Source organism: Haplochromis burtoni, unplaced genomic scaffold (assembly GCF_018398535.1).
Source record: "Haplochromis burtoni strain Fernald_Lab_line unplaced genomic scaffold, NCSU_Asbu1 Contig_56, whole genome shotgun sequence".
NCBI lineage: Eukaryota > Metazoa > Chordata > Actinopteri > Cichliformes > Cichlidae > Haplochromis > Haplochromis burtoni.
The window spans coordinates 297,200-318,788 of record NW_024582417.1 but is presented as its reverse complement, the minus strand read 5'-3'; the positions used below and the strand labels follow the sequence as shown (position 1 = coordinate 318,788).

The following is a 21,589-nucleotide window of genomic DNA, read 5'->3' as shown; positions in this document are numbered from 1 at the left end:
CAAATCACATTCTAAATGTCGCTGAACATTTATAAAATAGGAATAACACATTTAACTAACTAGCATTTATGACAACAGCTAGCAAGAAAGGTGATGTTTAAACATTTAGTCACAAGAAATCTAATTTAAACCCTTCTGGATATTTCATGATAAGCTGTAAGTGGTATTATTGCAAAGTGTATAGTAACCATAGTAACTTACCCAAAAAGTGGGAGACCACATATAGTTTGGGGTCGGAGACTGCTGAAGTGTATAGTCCATAAAAGTCGCCAATGCTCTGCTGACTCAGTAACTGCAGAGAAACCTCCTGTGGCATTAACGTAAGCACAAAAATTGTGCACCGGGAGCTTCGTGGCACTGGTTTCCATGACCGAGCAGCTCCTGTAGGTGTAACGTGTAGCCGGTGTTCTGACAAAACATCCTACTTTGTCAAAACATCCTACCGTAGTGTAACTTTATAGTCATGTCTATCAATCTGTGTTACCTCATTAGAATATACTACCTTATGTGGTTTATGCCTCCATCGTACATATCTATAGGTATGACTTTCTGATAGCCAAATCACACTTATCAAAACGTGCTAACAGCGGAGCGTGGTGTCCACCAACTGCAGGAGGACTAAAATTAATTGACAAGGTTTACGCTGTATGCCAGTTTACAGAAACTTAGAAGTACTAAATCAAGACTTGAAATATGACTTCAATTGAGACTCCAAATTGCAGTATTTTTGAAAAAAAACTAAACGCAACTTAGCTTGAAAAGTTAACAAATTGACAACAGCTTACGGAAAACAAGTATCAACTGTAATAAAGAAGTAAAACATATAATACTAACCATTTTTCACACGCACAAGATCGGGGTAGGATCAAATAATAGGCGTGTACTATTAACACCAAAAAACATGGGCGTTTTGAGTTGTACGCATGCGCAGTAACAACATCTAGGACAACTTGATAGGTAGGGTGTTTTGTCAGAACACCGGCCCCCTACTTTCGTCCATGTATTTTAAATGAAGACTTTTGAAACTCACCATTCTTTAAGCTTGAACCTACACTGCACCGCATTAGCAGTAGTAATAGCATTAAACATATGCTGATGTAGTGTTCCAGTGAAATTCCTTTTTGCATGGTGTACCTGCATGACTGTTATCAGCTAACACCACACAACGAAAGTAGAAAGGCAACAGTGCATAGTAATTATCACATCTTTGTTAAACAAAGCACAGCCAAAATCACTGCATAATGATTTATTCACATATTTTTTGTCACATACTATATATTATCATTATTATTGTTATTGCTGCAGTTGTGGCGCCTTTCAGGTATTTGCTTTCATTATTCCCATAACGAGATTCTATGCTCATATCTCTTTATAGTTTTCATCTTCATGCATGCTGAGTATTACATTTCACAGGAGCAGGATGCAAATAAATTAAACAGTCTCTTTTTTAAAGTTACATCTCATAATCTATCCATTCTAATAATGCTTCAGTTACATGCCTTTTTCAGAGTCCATAGAGGGAAGTCACTTCTTGGAACATACAGTTTCCATCAGAGGGTAAAGGCATTACAAAGAGCACATTATTAATACATCTCATTAAAGCTGGCAATCTATGATTAATTTTCATAACCAACCAAGCCCCTATTCCCCCACCCAAGTACAGCCTATCTCTACCGCATAGTGAAAACACTAAGTGTAATTATAACATTTCATCTATGTACAGTAACTTTGAAATATGGCACCAAATCAGCTTGTGAAAAAAAGCTTGAGGTTACATGTTAAAATATTTGTGACTACAATACTTTTCCTGTTTAAAGTGTGTAATTCCATTCATAAGCTTTCAACAGCAATAACATTTTACAAGCCAAAGTGCAAACACTGGCACACTTTACTTGATTTTTTTTTCTTTTTTGTGTGTGAACGTAAACAGTGCCTTGCAGGCACTGGGAGCATTGTGGTGCATTGACACAGTGTTGGAAAGTAATCTACCTCATCTTCAGTGCACCCTGTGTCCTATTTTGAGCAGAAGCTCTCAGGTGATGTGAGTCTGCAGTCTGTTTGGCACCTAATGCGGTGAAGAATATGGAGATTTGTGAGAAATTTTAGGAAAAAAGTCTGATACAATAAATGATGTGTTCCAGTTTACTAAACATTTTAGTGCTGATCATTTTGTGTTGTTCAAAAGGTGCTTGTTTGTCCACTGTGTGGTCTTAACAGTGTGGACATTATTTTTCTCTCAGTAGCTCAGATTAGTTTAGCATTCAATTATCCTGACTTGAGTCAGAGATTGGCTTTTTTTCCCCACACACATGCGTATGCATGCACGCGCTTAAGCTCTTGCATATGCACACATAATTGGAAAATGAGAGGATTTCTAAGCTACAGCAAAGGCAAATAATGAAGAACTTCAGATAATTCAACCTCACACAACCTTTAAACCTACAGTCTATTAATATTATTTGTAATTGCTCAGTTTTGTCAGTTGGGTTCTGTGAAGGCACCTAGTGTCACCTAGGCAGAGCAGAGCTCTCAATGTTACAGCAACACGGTTACCTTTTTAGTTTCAAAGTGTCAAAAACTCTACTTGGTGAAGTAATGGTTCATCGTCACTACACAGAGTCCATCTGTGCCCCTGAATAATAATGCAGTTGTCAGTTTTGTGCCTACTGATGGGTGGTCTGCGGCCAGGGAAAAGCTCTTCTCCAATATTTAAAAGGTCTTTGAGCCCCCAGGCAGAGAAGCCTCTGTCAGACGTAGGCTGACTCACTAGACTGGGTCCTGCCCAGGTTTGGGGCTTGGGACATGTGTGAAACATCCTTCTTGCGCACTTCACAGATGGACTTTCTCCGGGCCTGCACCCCTCTGATGGCCGTTTTTATCTTCCTCCAGCCAAGGTGGTTGAGCTCTGCCAGGTTAAGTAGCACACATATGCCACTAACTGCAAACATAAAGACCAAAAACACAGTCTTTTCTGTGGGACGGGACACGTAACACTCCACCTCCTTCACGCATGGGTAGCGATCGCACTCAAACATCCCCGGCACGTTGAAGCCGTACAGGAAATACTGGCCCGCCAAGAAGCCGATCTCGAGCGCATTGCGGAACACAACCTGGATGACGTAGAAACGGGAGATGCCTTCTTGCCGTCGCACTTTAGAGCTCTTGTGAGTTGGAGGGAGTCCCCGGGGTCCGTTAGGGATCTCCTTGACCTCCAAGCAGTCATGATCCTCCTTACTACTGTCGGGGTGCACCAGGATGCCGTTGATGTTTCGGGCATGAAGCTTACGAGAGTGGTGGTCATGGTGGCGACCATGGTGGCCATGACCATGGTGATCCATGTAAGGATGCAGCAGAGAGTAGCTTCGATCACGTGCTTTGGCTGACTGATGGACAGAATAGGTGATGAAGCACAGGCTTGGCGTGCACACCAGGATTATCTGAAAAACCCAGTAGCGGATGTGCGAGATTGGGAATGCCTTGTCATAACAAGCCTGGTTGCAGCCGGGCTGCATGGTGTTACAAATGAACATGATTTGCTCGTCCTCATACACCTTCTCCCCCACTATGCCAACTATTAAGATACGGAAAATCACCACCACTGTCAGCAGGATCCTGCAGAGACAGAAGGAGAGAGGGCAGGAAGGGAAGGTGGTGAAACAGGAGAAAGACAGCATCAGTTAATGAGGAGCAAATCCACAAAGGAACATTATATGTGGGCATGACCGTACGAGTGAGTCGGTATAAAGTTAATGGTGAATAGGTGCTGTCGACAATAGTGGTTTTGATTTTTTTTGAATATGCGTTTCTGAAAATTAAAGGGACAGTGACACTACATTCACTTTGCATGTGTGTGCGTGTGCACGCGTATTTGTGTGCTTGTAAGCAGCTGCCGTGATAAACAATACCCTGGGATGATGGAGCTGTGCTCTAGATAGCATGCGCACCTCAGGTCACTAATCATAAGATAAAGATGATTTCACACTCATTTTCACAGCTGGACTGAAATGGAACTGAATGGCAACAGCTATAATAGACACCCACTGATTTAAGAATCAGTCTCGCATGTTAGCATATTTCCCCTAGTGTTAATTAGCTTTTATCAAACATACCAAAATATCTCTGTTGCAAAGCAACTGAATAGTATATTGCTGTATAAATAACCTCCTTCTGTTTCATTGTTGACTCCCAAGTGAGGAAAGAAGCATGCACCGTATTAAGGGGCAACAACCGTCACAGTTGCAAAGCTTTTAGATGTGTAGCTATTTAAAGAGCTCACATAGAAAAGAACGAGTTGCCTCAACTATAGGGAGCTGCTCTCCCGAGGAGGTGGCATTTGCTAAAAACTGCATGGACTTCCCATTGAGCATCATTAGTGCTTTGCTGCAGTTATAGAAAGCTGTGTCCAGGGACCGGTGGATCTAGAGAGCAGTACAGCTGTTCTGTTATTTTCATGGTGTCGATCCAGTATGGGCACTGCGGAGGAGGACTCTGGCTTTAGGGCTGCAGTGTCAGCTCTTTCTAATGAGCGAGGAAAGCCTGCACATCATTGAGTTCCCTGGTATTTATGCCACAGCCGTGGATGTGAATGCTCCCTGTGTGGAAGAGCCAGTTGCTTAGCACACTCTTGTATCCAAGCACAAGAGGGGGCCACAGACGGGAAGTAAAGGGATAGAGATAGATGGGAGCTGGCCCTGAAGTGAAAGGCAGCTACGTAGGACAATAGCCAAAGTAATGGGATTTTGTTGTATTTTAAATATGCACGTGCATCCTAACTTGTTTGCTATAAAATGAGACTCCATACTTTATCTTTTAATGAGGGCTCAAAATGCCTACCGACCTTCAGTGACCAGTAACCACAGCAACCTGCAGAGGATGGCTGTATAGACACCCAGTATGGGGGGGAAAAATAGCCTACAGTTGTTAGAAATATCCGACAAGTGAAAAAAAATACATTTGTTTGAATGATGTGAAAGAGGAGGCAATTTGCTGAAGCCAAGGGAAAGACGGGTGAAGGTAAGAGGTACACCAGGGGAACATGCGTTAGCATGAAACAGACTTAAAATAGAGCAGTGCCTTGCTGCAGGACTATCGCTGCTCCACCTGCGAATGCATGCCTGTGTGTGTGTTTTTGTGCGAAGAAGACAGCCACGAGGACACAGACACAAAGAGGAAGAGTCAGCCATGTGTATGACTTGTGCAAAATGGCAAAGACTCACAGTCGCCTGTGCTCAGAGCAGCTGCCAGCGTGCACGCTACACTGACTTCCATCATGGTTAAAAATCCAGCAGAATAAAGCTCCCCCGCATCTTTGGACTTTCAGAAGTTCAAATCTGGTCCTGTGTGTCATTCACATTAAGACATCTGTCAACATCTGCTCCTTTGCGGTTAGCCTGATGTGTACGGGCTCACTAGTGGTTTGACAGCAGTCGATATGGCTGAATGAATGATATTGATGGTTCTCTGCACCACAGGAAGATTTGACGCATTCTGCTCACAGGGACGAAGATCTGTGGTCGACACAGCTCGTCTGTATGCAAATATTTGTTTAAAAGATAGAGGATATATGACTAACTCTAGGTCAGTGTCAGTGTGAGAATCTGCAGTGCTGGATGTTGATTTAAAACCATGCAAGAGGCTCAAGAGCAGCTTTTCTGCACTCTACCTTGATTTTCTAATCAAGGTAATAAAAGAAATTGGCTGCTTCTCTGCCCAGTGATAATTACTATGTTATAATTACAACTTAATGCCACTGAATCTTCCTGCTGTAAACATCGGTGTGTAATGCCACAGACTCATGGGCGACATGTTTTTTAATGTTGAACTGAAATATTCTTAGTTCAGACTGTCCTCAGACTGAAGGTAAGAGGATTGAAGCTTTTTCTTCTTCTTAAAATGTCATGCATCGTGATTTCCGATGAGTGCATCCACATAGATGTACTGCAACATGTAATATCAGTTCATCTCGACAAGCTTTCCACTCTGCTGTAATGTGTTCATCATTGTAACAGCTTTTTTAGTGATGGACCAAATCCAAATCTGTTGACAAAAATTTTAAATAGTGCTCTATACCAGTCTTTCATTACATCGACATAGGTCAGTATGTATTTGTCTGTAGTCACCACCATCTAAACGAAAAACTGGGCTTTTTTTTTTTTACATAAATATAGAGGGATAAGGACTTTGTGATTGCAGTTTTCTTGTCCTCCTCAGAGTTTGTTCAATTTTAAAGTAGCGCAGCATTGCAGTCATTTAAAAATCCAGTCATTACTTCTGCTTTTTTTGTCATTAAAAAAAAATCCCAAGGTGTTCCCTGTATTGAGTGCTGTGTGTGTTTGTTTGTGTGTGGTGGTTTATGTGTTTGCTCTACTGCTGGATAACGGAATAATCAGCATGGGGCAGATTGCTGCATTAGCAGAAAGCAGCGCCCAAACGTTGTCTGCAAACATCAGTGCTTTAAGTCCTGCAGCATAACTAGCCAATACGGTAACTAGGAGAAGATTGGGACAGCCCGAAGGCCTGAACCTGCAGAATATTCAATAACAATCATGAATAATGAAAAAGATGTCAGAAGTTTTAGTGTCTCAAACCCATGGGGCAGAATATTAAAATACTTGAAGAGTTGATTCATATAAGTGGGCATGAAAAAGATTCAGGCATTACGACATATTACACGATGGTTCCTGTCACCAAAAGTTTCTTAAATGGCTGCTAAATTGTCTCCCACATCAGTCCCCACTCGTCACCTAATTTAGCATCCTGCTTCCCGGAGGACCCGGTTAAATCTAAGACTAATCATTACATTTTTAGAGACCTTCTAAATCCCTACCACTGTCCAGGAGATTTGATAAGATTTAGAAGTCAATCCTTCTGCGTCTATGGATCGTGTTCACGTCTGGATCTTCTTTTTTAATATCTGCTTTCTTGGGCTTCATCACTGACAGCTGACATTTTCATAAAGCGCAGAGACAAACAGCAGCTCATGGGCATGTTAACGTTTATGTCTAGAGGGACAGAAATAGGAGGAAGTAAAGATAATGAGGTGGTATTTTGTTGCGTTAACCTTCAAAGTGATCCTCAGGCAGCTGATTGACCTGTAAGATTGTGTGTGCAGTGTAATGTTAGCTGCTCATCAGCTGGTGTGTCGGCTGGACATGCAAGCTCTGTCTTTCCCAGAGGCTTTAACACACACACACACACACACACACACGTTCATTCATGCAGCAGCTGCTGTTGCCAGCCTCCAGGGAGAACAGAGGCCCACAAGCACAAATGCACCAGAAAACCTACACTTGCTTTCATACATAGATTGTGAATATAAGAAAGTAACTGTTAATATATGAAGGTGCACAGACTGGCCTCTGAAGCGCTGGATAAGTGCAGTTAGCTGTGAAGAAACCTGGATAAAAATATTCCTGCCACCCATACGCTCTCAATAATAAGCTCCAATGATTGCTGATGGCAGCACATAATGAATAAAGACCTTACCGGGCCTTGAAATTAGACAGCTTAATTATCAGAGTGCAGACATTTCTATCCCCCCGCCTCTCATCACTGCTCCTCTCTTAAAGTGTTTTAATAGTTTAAGGTCTTGCCCACATATCCGGCAGATGTGCACGAATGCCTGAAGTGCAACTACGAGTCAGCGTGACGAATACGGTAATTTAAGCTAAACTTGAGCTGCGGTGGTTCTCTTACCCCTGCTGTCTTGAAATACGTTACTTAGAGTGTGAAACAGAAACGGTTTTTAAAAATCTGCCCGAGTTTAGCGACGTCAGACTCAAACCACAACAGCTTTTTCATCCTGCTAGTTTCCACTGTGCCACGACTCAGAGTCAACATGGGCAGAAATGTAATTATATCACTTGCTCATTCAACATCTCGGAGGGAAATGGCCTCCAGCTGTTTTGCAGGAATAACGGAGGAAACGGGAAAGTTAATTGGGGGACACTCTACAGGTATCTGTGCCAATTATACCTCAGCTAACAGACAACAGCGAGATCTCAATCTTCACAGCAAAACCATTACAGCTGCGCTTGAGAAAGATGCCTTAGAACGGTTTATGATGAGTATTTTTATTTTATGCCAAACTACTTCACGCCACTCAAAGAAAGCTGGGGGAAGAAATTCCTACACACAACGTTTCTGTTAACTCATCGCTTGGCCTAACCATCCGCAATGATAATGCAGAGCACGCCAGATGCAGCTTTCCTCTATCCCGTTTGTCTTTATGTCATCTAAAATTACTCTTTCATCTCGACTCAAGCTAGCGAGGCAAATATTATGCATAAGTGTTTCTATCTAAAATAACTTGAAAACCAAATAAATGGCATCAGCATTTCTTTGTGTATCCCGAACCAGCACGATTTGCTGATCACATCAATATACAATTTCAGAAGATTCCATTTATATGACATCTTGGCCTACAGTACAGTATTTGGCGTAATGATGGGATTTTACACACATCAGGTCTCCCATTTTATTCCTGTAATACATTTTTGTACAGATGGCCCTGCCCCTCCCTGAGCCTGGTTCTGCTGGAGGTTTCTTCCTGTTAAAAGGGAGTTTTTCCTTCCCACTGCCGCCAAAGTGCTTGCTCATAGGGGGTCATATGATTGTTTTTACTCTTTATGTATTATTGTAGGGTCTACCTTACAATATAAAGCCCCTTGAGGCGATTTTAATGTTTTTATTTGGTGCTGTATAAATAAAATTTAATTAAATGGATATTGAATTGAAAAATATTGACATTTTTGGCAAATAAATACACAAGGGCGACTGACAGGGCAAATGACTCAGCATCACTGTAATGGAAGTCTGGTTACTGAGGATGAAGGAGTTACAGGAGATATTTTTTTTATATATTTATTAATGAAATGCTTGATATTGACGAGAAAAGAGATGATTACAGGTTAGCGCAGCTAAGTTTACGCAGCTCTGAAGTTTCACACAAGTTTCTCCCAAACTAGATAACAAGTAGTCAAAGCTATCCTTGATAAAAACAGGAAACATCACCGCGTCACCGAGCCTGACCTTTTCAGACCTACCCAAAATAGCAAGACTGGGAAATTGGACTCATACTTTAAATGGTATTTGTTCAGGACGTTGCATAAGACCCCTTTTTAATTTTGATAGTTCCCAGAATGCATCAGCTCTGCTCTGTCTCTCTAATATGTTTTAGTGCCAGAACCTTTAAGTCTTGCAGCAGACAAAAATCAGCTGCCTCATGTGGTTGCACTGTATGTTTGTCTTCAGAGGATATCTTCTTAAGCATAAAAATCTGGTGCTGAAAAGTAACAAATTGTTAGAAGTTTTTTGTCCCTAATATTTCAAACAGCACTCACAAGTTTTCCTAAAGTAGCATATTTAACCTTAATTTTTATGTAGGGGCTTTTCATCTGACTGTTTAATTGCAAAAAACACATAAAATCTTAGTTACTTTTTTATAAAAATATCTCCGCTGCTAAAATGTAGCCTCTACATAAGGTCAGTAAACAGAACCTTTGCTACTTGTCAGCGCTGGTTAGATTGTGTGTTGAGTTGCAAAGATTTAATTGTAAGGCTTTTAGTAAAATTGTATGTAGCAAGTTTCTCTGTAAAAAGTATTAATGGAGTTTTAGCCTCGTGGAAAGAGGTTGGAAAAGCGCTTCTGATATATAACTTGCTAGTTATAAAACCAGCGAACACAGATCTATATTAGTGGGAGTTTACAGCTGTAAAAGCTTCTAATCACAAGCTAATTACTAGAAGTTACTGAAAGACCATATAAACACTTTGTGAATTCAGATGCTTTGTTCATCACAACGTGCGAGCTTTTGTTCATTTAAACATTGGCTTAGAGTTGCATACAATAACCTGTCTATAATATTTGTGTTTGCATATGTTGGGGTGTGAAACAGCTTCCTGCCTCATGGCTTTTCTGGCAGATTATTTAAATTCTAATCAGTTGTCCTTTCTGAAAGTTAGAGCACACTAACTTGATGGTTACTTTCCAAACCAAGTGGCTTACTATTGTAAGTACTGTCATTATGTATCACAGTAAAATATGATTCAATCTGCACATTAATGAATGTCCCTAACTTCCTTCTAATGTGTGTATTAATTTCTTATTTCAACTGAGGGAAATGTATTTGTTATTAATGACCCTCAAACTGCGTGTTTTCTTTCCTAAACCTGCAATGTGCCATTAAAGACAGTCAGACTCTAGTAACATGGTTGGCTCCTGTAAATTGACTTCCCACAATATAACATGATAGCACCGTTCACCTGTGCAAGGTGAACGCTTATTTCATGTCTCTCCCACTCAGCCCGCCTCCTAACTCTGTCCATATTTTAAACCTTCACTAGCTGATGGCTAAGTTTGTGATTAGGCTAGTGGTGTGTGATACTGCAAACTTTGGTATCGAGCTGATGCCAGATCAATACAGGATACCGATACTTTGAACCTATAAAGACAGCATATGGAGGGGAGAGCAGTGGCGTCGTGATTTATGAATTGAATCATCATCATTTTGACAAATGCTGAACACATTTTAATGACTACTAATTAACTGTGAATTTTAATTTCCACAATAATTAGTTAACACAACGAAATGCGCCTTTCAGCTTTTCACCTTCTGTTGTTTAAATGTGCCATAGGCTGTGAATACAATAGATAACACAATTCAATGGGCTACTGAACTTAGGATAGAAATAAGGCATTGATCCTATCATGCTAGCATAGATCTAATACCAATACCAGGGTTGGCATAGATAATATCGATATTGGGATTGATCTGTCTACCTGTAGAATAGGCTGTTTATTACTTTTTACTGATTTATTCTTTTTATTTTAGATTGGAGCTTTACATATTGTATCATAGTATCATAGATTTGTTAGGTTGTCGGTGTCAAACATTTCTAGTTAGACATCTTTGCCACCAGGATTTACCCAAGAGGAAGTTAAAGTTTGTCTTTATTTTAAGCCATGAATAATTAGAACACTGCAAATAGTTTAAAAATCTCAGTGCAGCCCACATACATGCATGCCTCACTTCACATCTTTTAAACCAGCCCTTGTTTATGTTAAAGAAAAAGAAATAAGCATTTACATTAGTCATTACTTCGGTCTCTGGTGCACATTTTTCCTGGACTACATTTTTACCTTAAAAAAAACATCTTCAAAATGCTTTCTTTAAGGGAGTTTGGGTGTTTAATAACAGGCTCACAATTCATAAAAGTTTAACAAAACCTTTCTGAATCGAATCAGAAAATATCACTACATGTGGGAAGTCATTAAATATACATTTAGGCTATGTATAGGGGAAACATTACATGCCTGATAAAACTCTTACACACACCGCTGATGTGTTGCTGAAATGAATAATAGCCCGCGCTGAGTGAAAGCTGAGCTCAGCGCTAGTGGCAAACCGTGCAATCAATTTCATTCAACATCAGGGACTGCTGCACAAATAAACTAATGACAACTATAGATGTGCAGGAAAATGCTTTAATTTGAACGACAGTCCTGCTCCTTGGCGAACGATGATGGATTACTAATCCTTTCTAATGCTGCAATATGGACGCCGTTGTTTTGCTTTGCAACAAAACCTTCTCGGGTGGAATAAATCTTATCCAGGAAGATGGTTATCAATGATACATGAAGTATATTCTGTCAGAAGGGATGATGTCCTCAATTTACACAGAGCATTCCTGCATCTCTGATTATTTTGGGAGAACTAGGGTGCCCTTCTCAAAGTAGGGTACCGCCTTCTTGTGGATATCCTGACCCATTTAGGAAAAGAACATGACCATGAAAACTGCAGGAGTGAACAACTTCGGGGCAAAGAGTGCATCTTGCTTTTAAAGCCAACAAACAAGAACCCAGATATGTTCGGTCACGTCAAACCATTCCGGGCTGCCTGTCTAAGTGCAGGTTCTTCCAGCCATATAAACAGCACTGCAGAGCAACAAGGTGTATTTCATACACCACTTTGTTGCATTAAAAGGCTGGTCAACTCTGCATACATTTTTAATGAATGACTTGACATCAGTTGCAACGTGCAACAAGAGGCACGAAGCATTTATTAAGATTTTATGGTTTATACTGCTTAAGTGGGGAGTGATAGATGATGAATAATGGATCATTTAGAGCTTCATCACAGAATAAAAAACAAATAAAGGGTAAATAGATGCAGAAATCTAAAAGTGCATAAATGAATAACAGCAAACAGCACTTTGTAAACTAATTCTTAATCTGATTGAAATGCAGTTTACAGAATGTAATCTATGGAAATGTACTTTTGTGGCTTTAACAGCATAGACAATGACATTTACATTTACTTTATCTCAGAATCAACCTGAACATTTAAAAGAGCTGCTTCATGAACACTGCTGTCAACATTGTGTGCCGGGTCAGCCAGCAACTTCAGTTGAAGGATCTCTGACACAGATTCCGAGCGATAAACCTCTGCAGAGGGAAAACTTTTCTTCCTCCCTCTGTCTCACCCCCACCCTCATCCATCCGTTGCAGCTTTTTTGTTCTGCCTCTACAGCGCCCATCATCTCCTCTCTATCCATCCGGTTACCTTTATTATTTTATCTTCCTCAGATCACTCTAGTGCTCCATTATCTCTGCCTCTTTTTTTTCCAGCTCATCTTTTGCGCTGACCTCACTACAGCAATGCAGTCAAGGAGAGGCAAGTTATATATCTCGCACCCAAAGGCTTGATCTTCACACGGTCGGATGCATTTTTGTCACGGTAGACATCACAAACATTCACACCTGCGATCTGCAAATGGTTTAAGCACCACATGTGAAACACACACATACACACACACACAAACTGTATTACTGTATGTGAATATTAAACAGTTTATTGCCTGTAGTTGTGTGCTTTAAAATATATTGTAATGATGTGATTTTTGTATACAGATTAAGGACTGGGAAAAATGACGAGCCTAGGTGTTAGATGCATGGCCTCCACATTCAGTTTGCAGTATTATATGGACATGTAATTTATTTGTCTATCACACCTACTTAAATACTTAATTTGTATGAGATTGTATATCAGCAAGAATTACGAATAGGACAAAACAAAAAGTAAATTACTGCTGTAAAATTTTTATTGTGAAGGCTGTAGATGTACAAAAAATGAAATTATTGTTTTAATTGTAACCAGAAGTCAGTTAATATGCATAGAAAACAACCACAAACATTATCAAGGCTGCTAGTGTCATGTTTTACACAAATGTACATAAATAGAGCTGTGCCATTGGCATAAGAATAAAATAACAATTTCGTTTTCCTAATTTTGGAGACTGAATGTTTAAGTTGGAGAGGATAGTGCTAACAAACATCACGTATTCAGTGCAGATTTTGTTAAATCTTTATTAGGTACAGAAAATAGATATACAGGTCTGTGTGCTGACCTCCATTCTTATCAGAAATGTCATTAATTTGTTACAATTAACAGACTAAGACTGACTATACTATCTAATGCAAAAGATTTCAGGGTTATCATAACTGTAAAACTGGTTTGGGATAGAGGTGGATTACTGCAGCCTTGACAATGATTTTCATTTCCATGTTATCATGAGTATAGTCATCGGTTATCCATGCACACATTGTACATTGTGCAGTTAGAAGTCAAGCTTATGAAAATTTCACAATACACAACATTAATAACTGAATGAGTCATAATACGCAAGGCACCTGTGGTTAGTCAGAGGCACAGAAGCAACTCTCAATTTGTCTGTCTCGATCAAAGACCATAATTAAGCTAACCTATGCCACAGTGTAGAGTTGGTCCGTTTCTATTTCAAACACTCTTCTGTAATCCTGAGCTAATTATCTATCCTATGCCAGGGCATAGGTTAGCTTAAACCTACAATTAAGAAACAGCTTAATTGTAGCTCAAAAAGACAGTCTAAACATCTGAAAATGCTGTCGGTGTCTCACGGTGGATTTACATCCTCGTGTCGGCACTCAAAAAGAGATGACTGACATGCAACCATGTTCCAAAGTTTGGATGCAGGGGAGACCTTTTATGTCGAAACGTCACTGTTCTGTGCTTTGGAACCGCATCCATTAAAACTGCAAGCGAACACATGCAAACGTTGTCAAAGTAACGACACACAGGCTGAACATCCTACTTGTGATGCCATCTACCAGTCGCTGCATGCCACACCCTGTGAAGTGCAGGACTTCACGACGCACAACAGTGCAACACTACATCACGGTTGTGTTCACGAGTGCAATGGACCACAGCCAACAATGGTTGTTGGCTGTGGTCAGTGGTGCAACAGACTTGAACCTTTCAACCCATAGAGGTCAGTGCAACAATTTTGACTCCACACATAATTTAGTGTGGGGTTTGGCGTTAACAATCTAGGAGGCACCTTGACAGCACAAAACTGTGCCAGTGGTGAACAATTCTCCAACTTGCTGGTACATCCAGAAACATGATTCCTGTCTTTTAATTATTAAGTGTCACTGATTTCCTGACCATGCAGACACATGCTTAGGTTTAGGAGTCAAGGCATTTTTTGTTGTTGTTGTTTTTTGTCTTACTGCTGAGATAACCTAGGAATGTCTAATGTTTTCTTTTCCTTTCTATAGTTGAAAAGCAATATCACCACTTAAAAATAACTTGCTACAAGCTAGTCCACGGCCTCTCTGTCCAAGGTACTTGTGAGTTTTCCTGTACATCTTCAGATATCCTGCACACATGCTAACTAAAGGGACAAAATCGAAAGCGGCGTAGAGAAAATAAGAAGCTGTTCGGGGGCCTAAAACAAAAAATGCTAACAAATAATGTACAGAGAGACTCAAAAACAAAGGTTTCTTGGCTTACATAGCAGATGGAAGAAAAATGGAGGAAACCCCGCCACTGGGAAGCAGATAATGTTACAGCTAATGCTCTAGGGTCAACTAAAGAGCCTTGTAGGACAAACACTCTGAGGAAAGCCAAACACACGGGGATCATTTACAAAGCATTTCACTGTATTCAGCAGAGTCGAACATAGCTGTGGATTTCATACTACTATATGATGGAGATGCGCTTTTTTTTTTACTATCATTTAACTATCCAATGTCACGTGTCTTTGGACAGTTTGACACATAATAGAAAATAAATATAGTAAACGCTATCACATCTCACACAAAAAAGTGCCCTGTTCTAAACTGTACCACTCGATTTACTAAACACATCTTTGGTATTCAGGATACCCTTTATTAGTGTTCAGCCAGTGAAGTGCATGATCAACAAATAGCTCATCAAACTATGCATATAAGAAAAAACCAGTGCATCATGAGAATAGTCTTTATGACTTCTGAAAGAGGTAGCAGACAAATTGAGAGTTGCTTCTGTGCCTCTGAAAATCTGTAGGTGGCGTGAATCATCCAGAGATTAATTTTCAGCGTTCTTTGTACCCTGTGCTCACAGGATTTTACTGATTCAGCTTCCAGAACTGTTATTTTAAAGCTGCATTAAGTAATTTTTGACCACTAGGGGGCGGAAAGACTCCAAAACAAGTTCACAACAGTTAGCATCTAGCTTATCAAGGTGTTATGGCTAACATGTTAGCAAACAGTTGCCTACTCACATATCCAGCAGAAACAGAGCAACACGGACATCCCTTCGGTCTCCTTTATCTGGCCACCTGTTGAATGTAATTCCAATATTCACTGGCGTTTTAGCCCTTGTTTGCTCTTCCAACTCATAATTGTTTTTTTGTTTTTTTTCATTTGCTAAATCTCCAACTTTGCTTACCAGTTTCTTCTGCGTTTTTTACACAGGGCAGTTAGCTTCGGTACCGGGAGCGGCTGCCCACATTCATTCGAACCAACATTGTTTTGGTTTTTCCACTTAAAGAAACCAAAACAACTAGCTGAAAGCTGTGTAGGGCTTCCAAGTGGGATATTAATTCTCAGTGTTACAACAGTACTCTCAAGCCATCAATGGGAAGGACTCACAAGACTGTGAGATTGCTTAATGCATCTTTAAATCAAGTCAGCGTCCAGGTTATTGTTCCATATGAGGACTGGACCAGATGAATTCGTTGGTTAATGCACTTTTAAAATATAGAAATTAGTTGACTGAAATTATTTGGTTGGAAGGAGGATCTCTGTCTTAGCTTCAAATTGCCGATCAGCTGAAATTTTGGTATAAATGTGTAGCTCACATCATCTCTGTTACTTTGACGCAGTTCCAGTGCCACTGGAGGATGTTGGCTTATTCACAGACAATGAACACATGAGCCATTTTGCAGTCCTTTAACTTACACGGGGCAAGAAACACACACACTCACACAAAAGACCACTGAAGCAAAAAGACGTTTAGGCCATGTCCTTGTTGAGTTTGAGTTAATGAACACAGCAGGGCGATCACAGTCTTCACTGTTACTTTTTGTTTTTACCAAAGCAAAGCAGTTTTTAAATGGCCGACATATACATCCAGATTTCACAGGCTGAAGCATGTTGACTCTTCACTTTGCCAAATGAGCATCCAAGCGGGACATTTGGATTGTGTTCACTGGGTGGAAAATTCCACTTTTGCAATCAATTAATCACACAGAGATGATGTGGGGCACGCATGTGGGGCACGTATTTCACACCAATTTTACAGCAAGTCTCCGTGGCATGTCTCCACTGCTAATCAAACTAAAAGCTCGTCTGTTCAACTCTCCACCACGAAACACTCTCACGCAAAGTATAACAATGTCTGCTGGTCAAAACTAATTGGATTAACTTTTTTGTTTTTTTTAGGAAATAAAATCACTCAGAGTTCAGAGTCATTAACTCCCCCCATGATTCTTCCTCCACACCTGCTTGCTCACCATCCTTTCATCTTCCGCACCTCTGTTCTCCCCTCCTCTCACTCCTACTCCCCTCTCCTCCTTCTGTCCTATTGGTCTGTGGCCAGCAGCATCAAGCATAATCTATCAATAGCTTGGCTATTAGCTAGTAAAAACATAGGAACCTCTCTGAATTAACCGTAATGCCTGCTGCTGACTATGTGCAATTAGGTTATGCCTTAACTAATAGTGGGTGTGGAGGATACGAGTGAGGAGAGCAGGGAGGAAGAAAGGACGGGGAAGGCAGGGAGGACTGTGAGGGATAGTGGAACAGAGGAGAGCACTGGGACAAGCCTTGAGAAGGGTAGTCTCTGTACAGATGCCATCCACAGATCCATACAAAACAGCATGTAATGTGCAAAAAAAAAAAAGAAAGAAAGAAAAAAATCCCAGCTCATCAGTTGACATAAAACCGCAGACACAAAACCAGAAAACACCACCTTCCCACTTAAATCCATCTCTTACCTTCCGATCATAGTAGAGTGCTGCTGGACAGCCGCCTCCAGCAGCCTCTCCAAAATCGTCCACTCTCCCATGGCGATGAAGAGGGGGCAGAACGGTCAGAAGAAACAGGGCTTGGGGACCTGACCCCCCTTTCCTCCAGGGAACTCCCTCGCCTTGCTCTCAGGACCAGCAGAGAGTACAGTCAAACCACCCACCCACTCCCGTCACACCTCAGCTCCCTTTGACCTCTACACGTTGACCTGGCCGCTTATCAGTTCATCTCTGTGCACGTGAATGAATGAGTGTCTTCTGCTGGGCCTGTCCCGCTCTGCTCCTCTTCCAGGTGCTGAAGAGGTGCTGAGCTGATCGCCTCCCCACCACACACACACCACTCCCCCCACCTTCTCTCTCCCGTAGTTTCTCCCCCTCCCCTGTGCAGTGATGCTTGTCCTCCCCCTGCCGCACCACTCCGCTCTGCGCTACAGCATATGCTATAGCTCACTGAATGACAGCCATGATCACCCTCTGTTTTCCACTTGCCTCTGTTCTCCTTCCCCTCTCCTTCTTCTGTCCCTGCCTTTGTCCTCCACCTTACCCCCAGGGCACTCCTTGTACTTTAGCTGCACTCACTGCCATCGGTGCTCCCCTGCAATCGTCCTTGCATTGTGTAGAAGCTTTGCCTTTGCTGCACCCTTGCTACTCCAACCTAAACACACACACACAACACATATAGCTGATCCTCCTCGGCTCACCTCAGCAAACGGCACTGTAAACACACACGCACACTTGCACTCGATGACAGCTTTGAATCCCCACTCTCGCACTTCCTACTGAGGACTGCAGATCCACGCCAGCACACAAAGCTCCTGCCTGCTGAATGTCATTTCATGACTGGAGGAATGGTCGCTCCCACAGCTCTGAGTGCTACAAGGACCCATAAAAACCTGCATACACACACATGCACACACACGTGCGCTCCAAGACACACGCTCAAACACGCTGCCACCCAGCCCCTCAGTAATAAATCAGCTGCTTTGCTGCATCCAGTGAGGCTGAACCCAGTCAATGTGCTGCAGACCTGCTGTCCTGTGTTGTCCTGTGTTGTCCCCCTGGCTAAATTCAGCACAGTCCAACACCAAGAGTCATGTCTTGCAGGGATGAAAAGCTGTCCTGAGAAACCTATTTCTGGGCTCCATCATCTTGCACCCCCCTCCCTCCCGCCTCTCTCCCTCCTGCTCTCCTTCACCTTCACTCTCTTCCTCCTTTTCCTCACGTTTGTTCTGCAGATCTGAGTCCTTCCAACTACCTCTGTCTCAGCGTTCGGTCCCCATCTCTGCTCTGTGCTCTCCCCTCTCTCCCTCTCTCTCTCTGTGTGTCTTAGCCTCGTTCATCGCTCTATCTCTGTCACACTGTGTGAGCATGCAACACCCCTCCTCCTCCTTTCATAGATCTGCTCTCTCTCATCCCTCCTTCTCGCCCTCCCTCCTTCTCTGCCTCCTCTTGTAAATGTGCTTGGATTGCTACTCTGATCTCTGCTTCGGTTATGCTTGCAAGAATGCCTCCCACTGTACTGCTGTGCCTGTTCCTGCCTGATGTTGCACAGAAAAGACGGAGTTGTGATCTAACTGTGCCTCCTGCCCTGTGTTCATTGCAGTCCTTTGTTCCAGTGTGGAAGCTCGACGGTGTTTCCCTTCACTTCAAATGCTCTCTTCCTTGGTAACCCCCCCCCCCCCCCCCCGCCCCCATCATCTAACCTCATGATTCCAGGAGGAGGATTACAGGAGAATTGTAGCTCTGCTCCACCCCATCCCCCACATATCCCCTCCCTTTCTCTATCTTACTGTATTGGGGAATACAACACACCTATTTTACCCTGGCCTGACCTTCATACCCCTTTTTTCCGATTTCCCCTTTTCATCTTCTCTCTGTTCCTCATCAGTCTCTCCTCCATTAGAGCCCTTGCGTTCAGTCTCCCTCACGGGAGAGATGAGCACAGTGTTGTACTTTGGTGTGACATTGACATTAGATCAAGGTGGTGTGGGAATTTGATGGTCTCCATCCATTACGCACATGGATACAGTCAGATTCATACACTAATGCACAAACATCCCCTATACACTCTCTTTATCTGAACAAGAGAAGAAAAAAGAAGAAAAAAATAAAGACTTTTTTTCCCCCAAGATGGGAGTCATAGCAAGGTTTTCCCATCTAGAAGACTGAGTCGAGTTTTGCAGAAGTAAATGATGCGGTGGCCTGACATGAGACCAGCGCACCAGGATGAAGTCATGGCTTGAGGTGACAGCTTTGATTCTTTTGCACCATGCTTCCTTTTAGTCATGCTCCTTTGATTTTGGATTACACGCTTTTCAAGCTGACAGCTCATTTCTTGCAGAATAAGGTGGGTGACTTTTAGGAGCTTCGGGGGAAATTTGATAGCACCTCCTCAAATTCAGGGTGCTGATGGATCTTTCAAAAATGAGCAAAAGGCAGTGACGTGAGCACATTCAAAATGCACAACCTCTACAGAGGTCTACAGCGCAATCCGTCTTGCTGTGCGCGTGGAAACACACGTGCCGCATCCCTCTGTATGCTTATGCGTGAGAGACGGAGAATGACTGAGTGAGGGAGACCGGGAGCAATGGAGAATTTGTTAATTCAGCATCTTCAGTGGGAGGGGCGGGAGATTTGGGGTCTTTCCCTGACCAAGGACATGTGGCGTAGGAGTGCTGTTAAGGGGAGAGAAAAGATGGAGGGTAGAGGCAGCCGGCTCAAGTTGATGGCTCAAGTTTAATGAGGCGTGGGTCGCAACCAGAGCAGCTGAAGGGCTGGCATCAGCCCGTCAGCTGCTCTGCAAAGAGACTTCAGAGCTGCATGGCACATGAATGAGAGCGGGGCGCAGGTGTGTCTTCTCTTCAGTGACTTAGAACAGCTGGCTCAAGCAGGCATGAACTCACATACTGTACCCATACACTAATAATGCATTGCCTTTTATACTTAAAACCCCTAAAATGTAAATGTAATCCAGGCTAGTGAACAGTAGGGTGAAGTCAGTTTCCTCTGGTTAATTAATAGTTGAAGAAAACACTTGCATCTGTAGGGTTCTGACATTTTAATTTATTTTCTGTTTGAGCTCATCTTTGATCTCATCAGGATGGATATGTCCACACAAATAATGCATGCCCTTACACAGCACATGTATCTTTAATAGGAATTATGTAAGAATTAAATTACCCTAACAACAAGGATGCTGGAATGACAAAATATTGAGACCAAAAGTGGTTATCAGTCAGTGGGAGATTATAAGTATCTTGATTTGGTATTTAAATGACTGCAGGTAAAAAAGCAGAGGTGTACTGTTCATACATGCTGTATGTGAGAGTGGATCATTTATAGAATTTATTAAAACACTAACAGAATTAAACAGGTAGACAGGCAGTCATTCATACATCCCTCTATCCATAATCACATGCTGTGTATGCTACCGTTGTGTATAGTGTATTATTTTACTTATTTTGTATTTGTTTGCATTTTATTTTGATTTTTTGATTTTTCTTCTGCTATCTGTGCCTGAGCTGAGGTAACGCACAAATTTCCCTGCCGTGGGATCAATAAAGTCTTATCTTATCTTATCTTATCTTTTCTGTCCTTGGGTGGAGTAAGTAAACCACCTTGTATGTTGCCTCTGGGCTTCATCCTTCAGGACAGCAGCTGTCTGATGAGCTGAAGGTCATGATTAATCCAATAAAAGCTACACAGGGTCCTGTAAACATCACAGCCTGATACCAATTTTTAAAAAGTGTCTGACATAATAGAACTAACAAGTCAGACATCCACTTTCACAGCTACAAACTGCTACCCTCAACTGTGATTTAATTTCCTTCGCAAGGACTCTTAATGCCAGTTGGCTTGATGCTACATGGTTGCCAGCAAAACCTGGCATTAATAGAGCGAATATAAGGCTGAACATGTGCACATTGCAGTGAGGTTTAAAAATAGGCTGAACAAAAAGAATGCTATTCTTTCAGCACCAACAGGACTGATTAACACTGTCGAATGCTATATAGGAGTGTTACACCGTTTCTTTAAACAACGTTTATTCTACATTGGAAAAAAAAATGAAATAAAGTTTACCTAAAAACTCTGAGTAACAAAGAAAGAAATTTTACTCACTACTGGGGACTGTTTTTAATAGAAATATTCATGTATTAGTGCCTGTTTTCTTTCTTAATCTTCTGCTTCTGAGGGATTTCATCATGAGTGCGACCCCTCCCACAGTTCAAAGACATGCAGTTAGTGGGGATAGGTTGCGACA

At 41.7% G+C, this 21,589-nt stretch overlaps 1 protein-coding gene across 2 annotated transcripts; it reads right to left on the bottom strand.

The window, feature by feature from the left end:
* Positions 1-1,231: 1,231 nt before the first annotated feature.
* On the bottom strand, positions 1,232-18,961 carry LOC102298711 (gap junction delta-2 protein). 2 transcript variants are annotated; one of them, XM_005922042.3, is made up of 3 exons: positions 17,299-18,961; positions 15,583-15,639; positions 1,232-3,612 (listed from the first exon to the last, which is right to left on the bottom strand). In XM_005922042.3, exons 1-3 carry the CDS (start codon positions 17,367-17,369, stop codon positions 2,748-2,750), a joined length of 993 nt encoding a protein of 330 aa, XP_005922104.1. In that variant the 5' UTR covers positions 17,370-18,961; the 3' UTR covers positions 1,232-2,747. The 2 variants fall into 2 exon arrangements, with proteins under 2 accessions (XP_005922104.1, XP_005922105.1); XM_005922043.3 differs by lacking the exon at positions 15,583-15,639 and having other exon boundaries at positions 17,299-18,959.
* Positions 18,962-21,589: the final 2,628 nt, after the last annotated feature.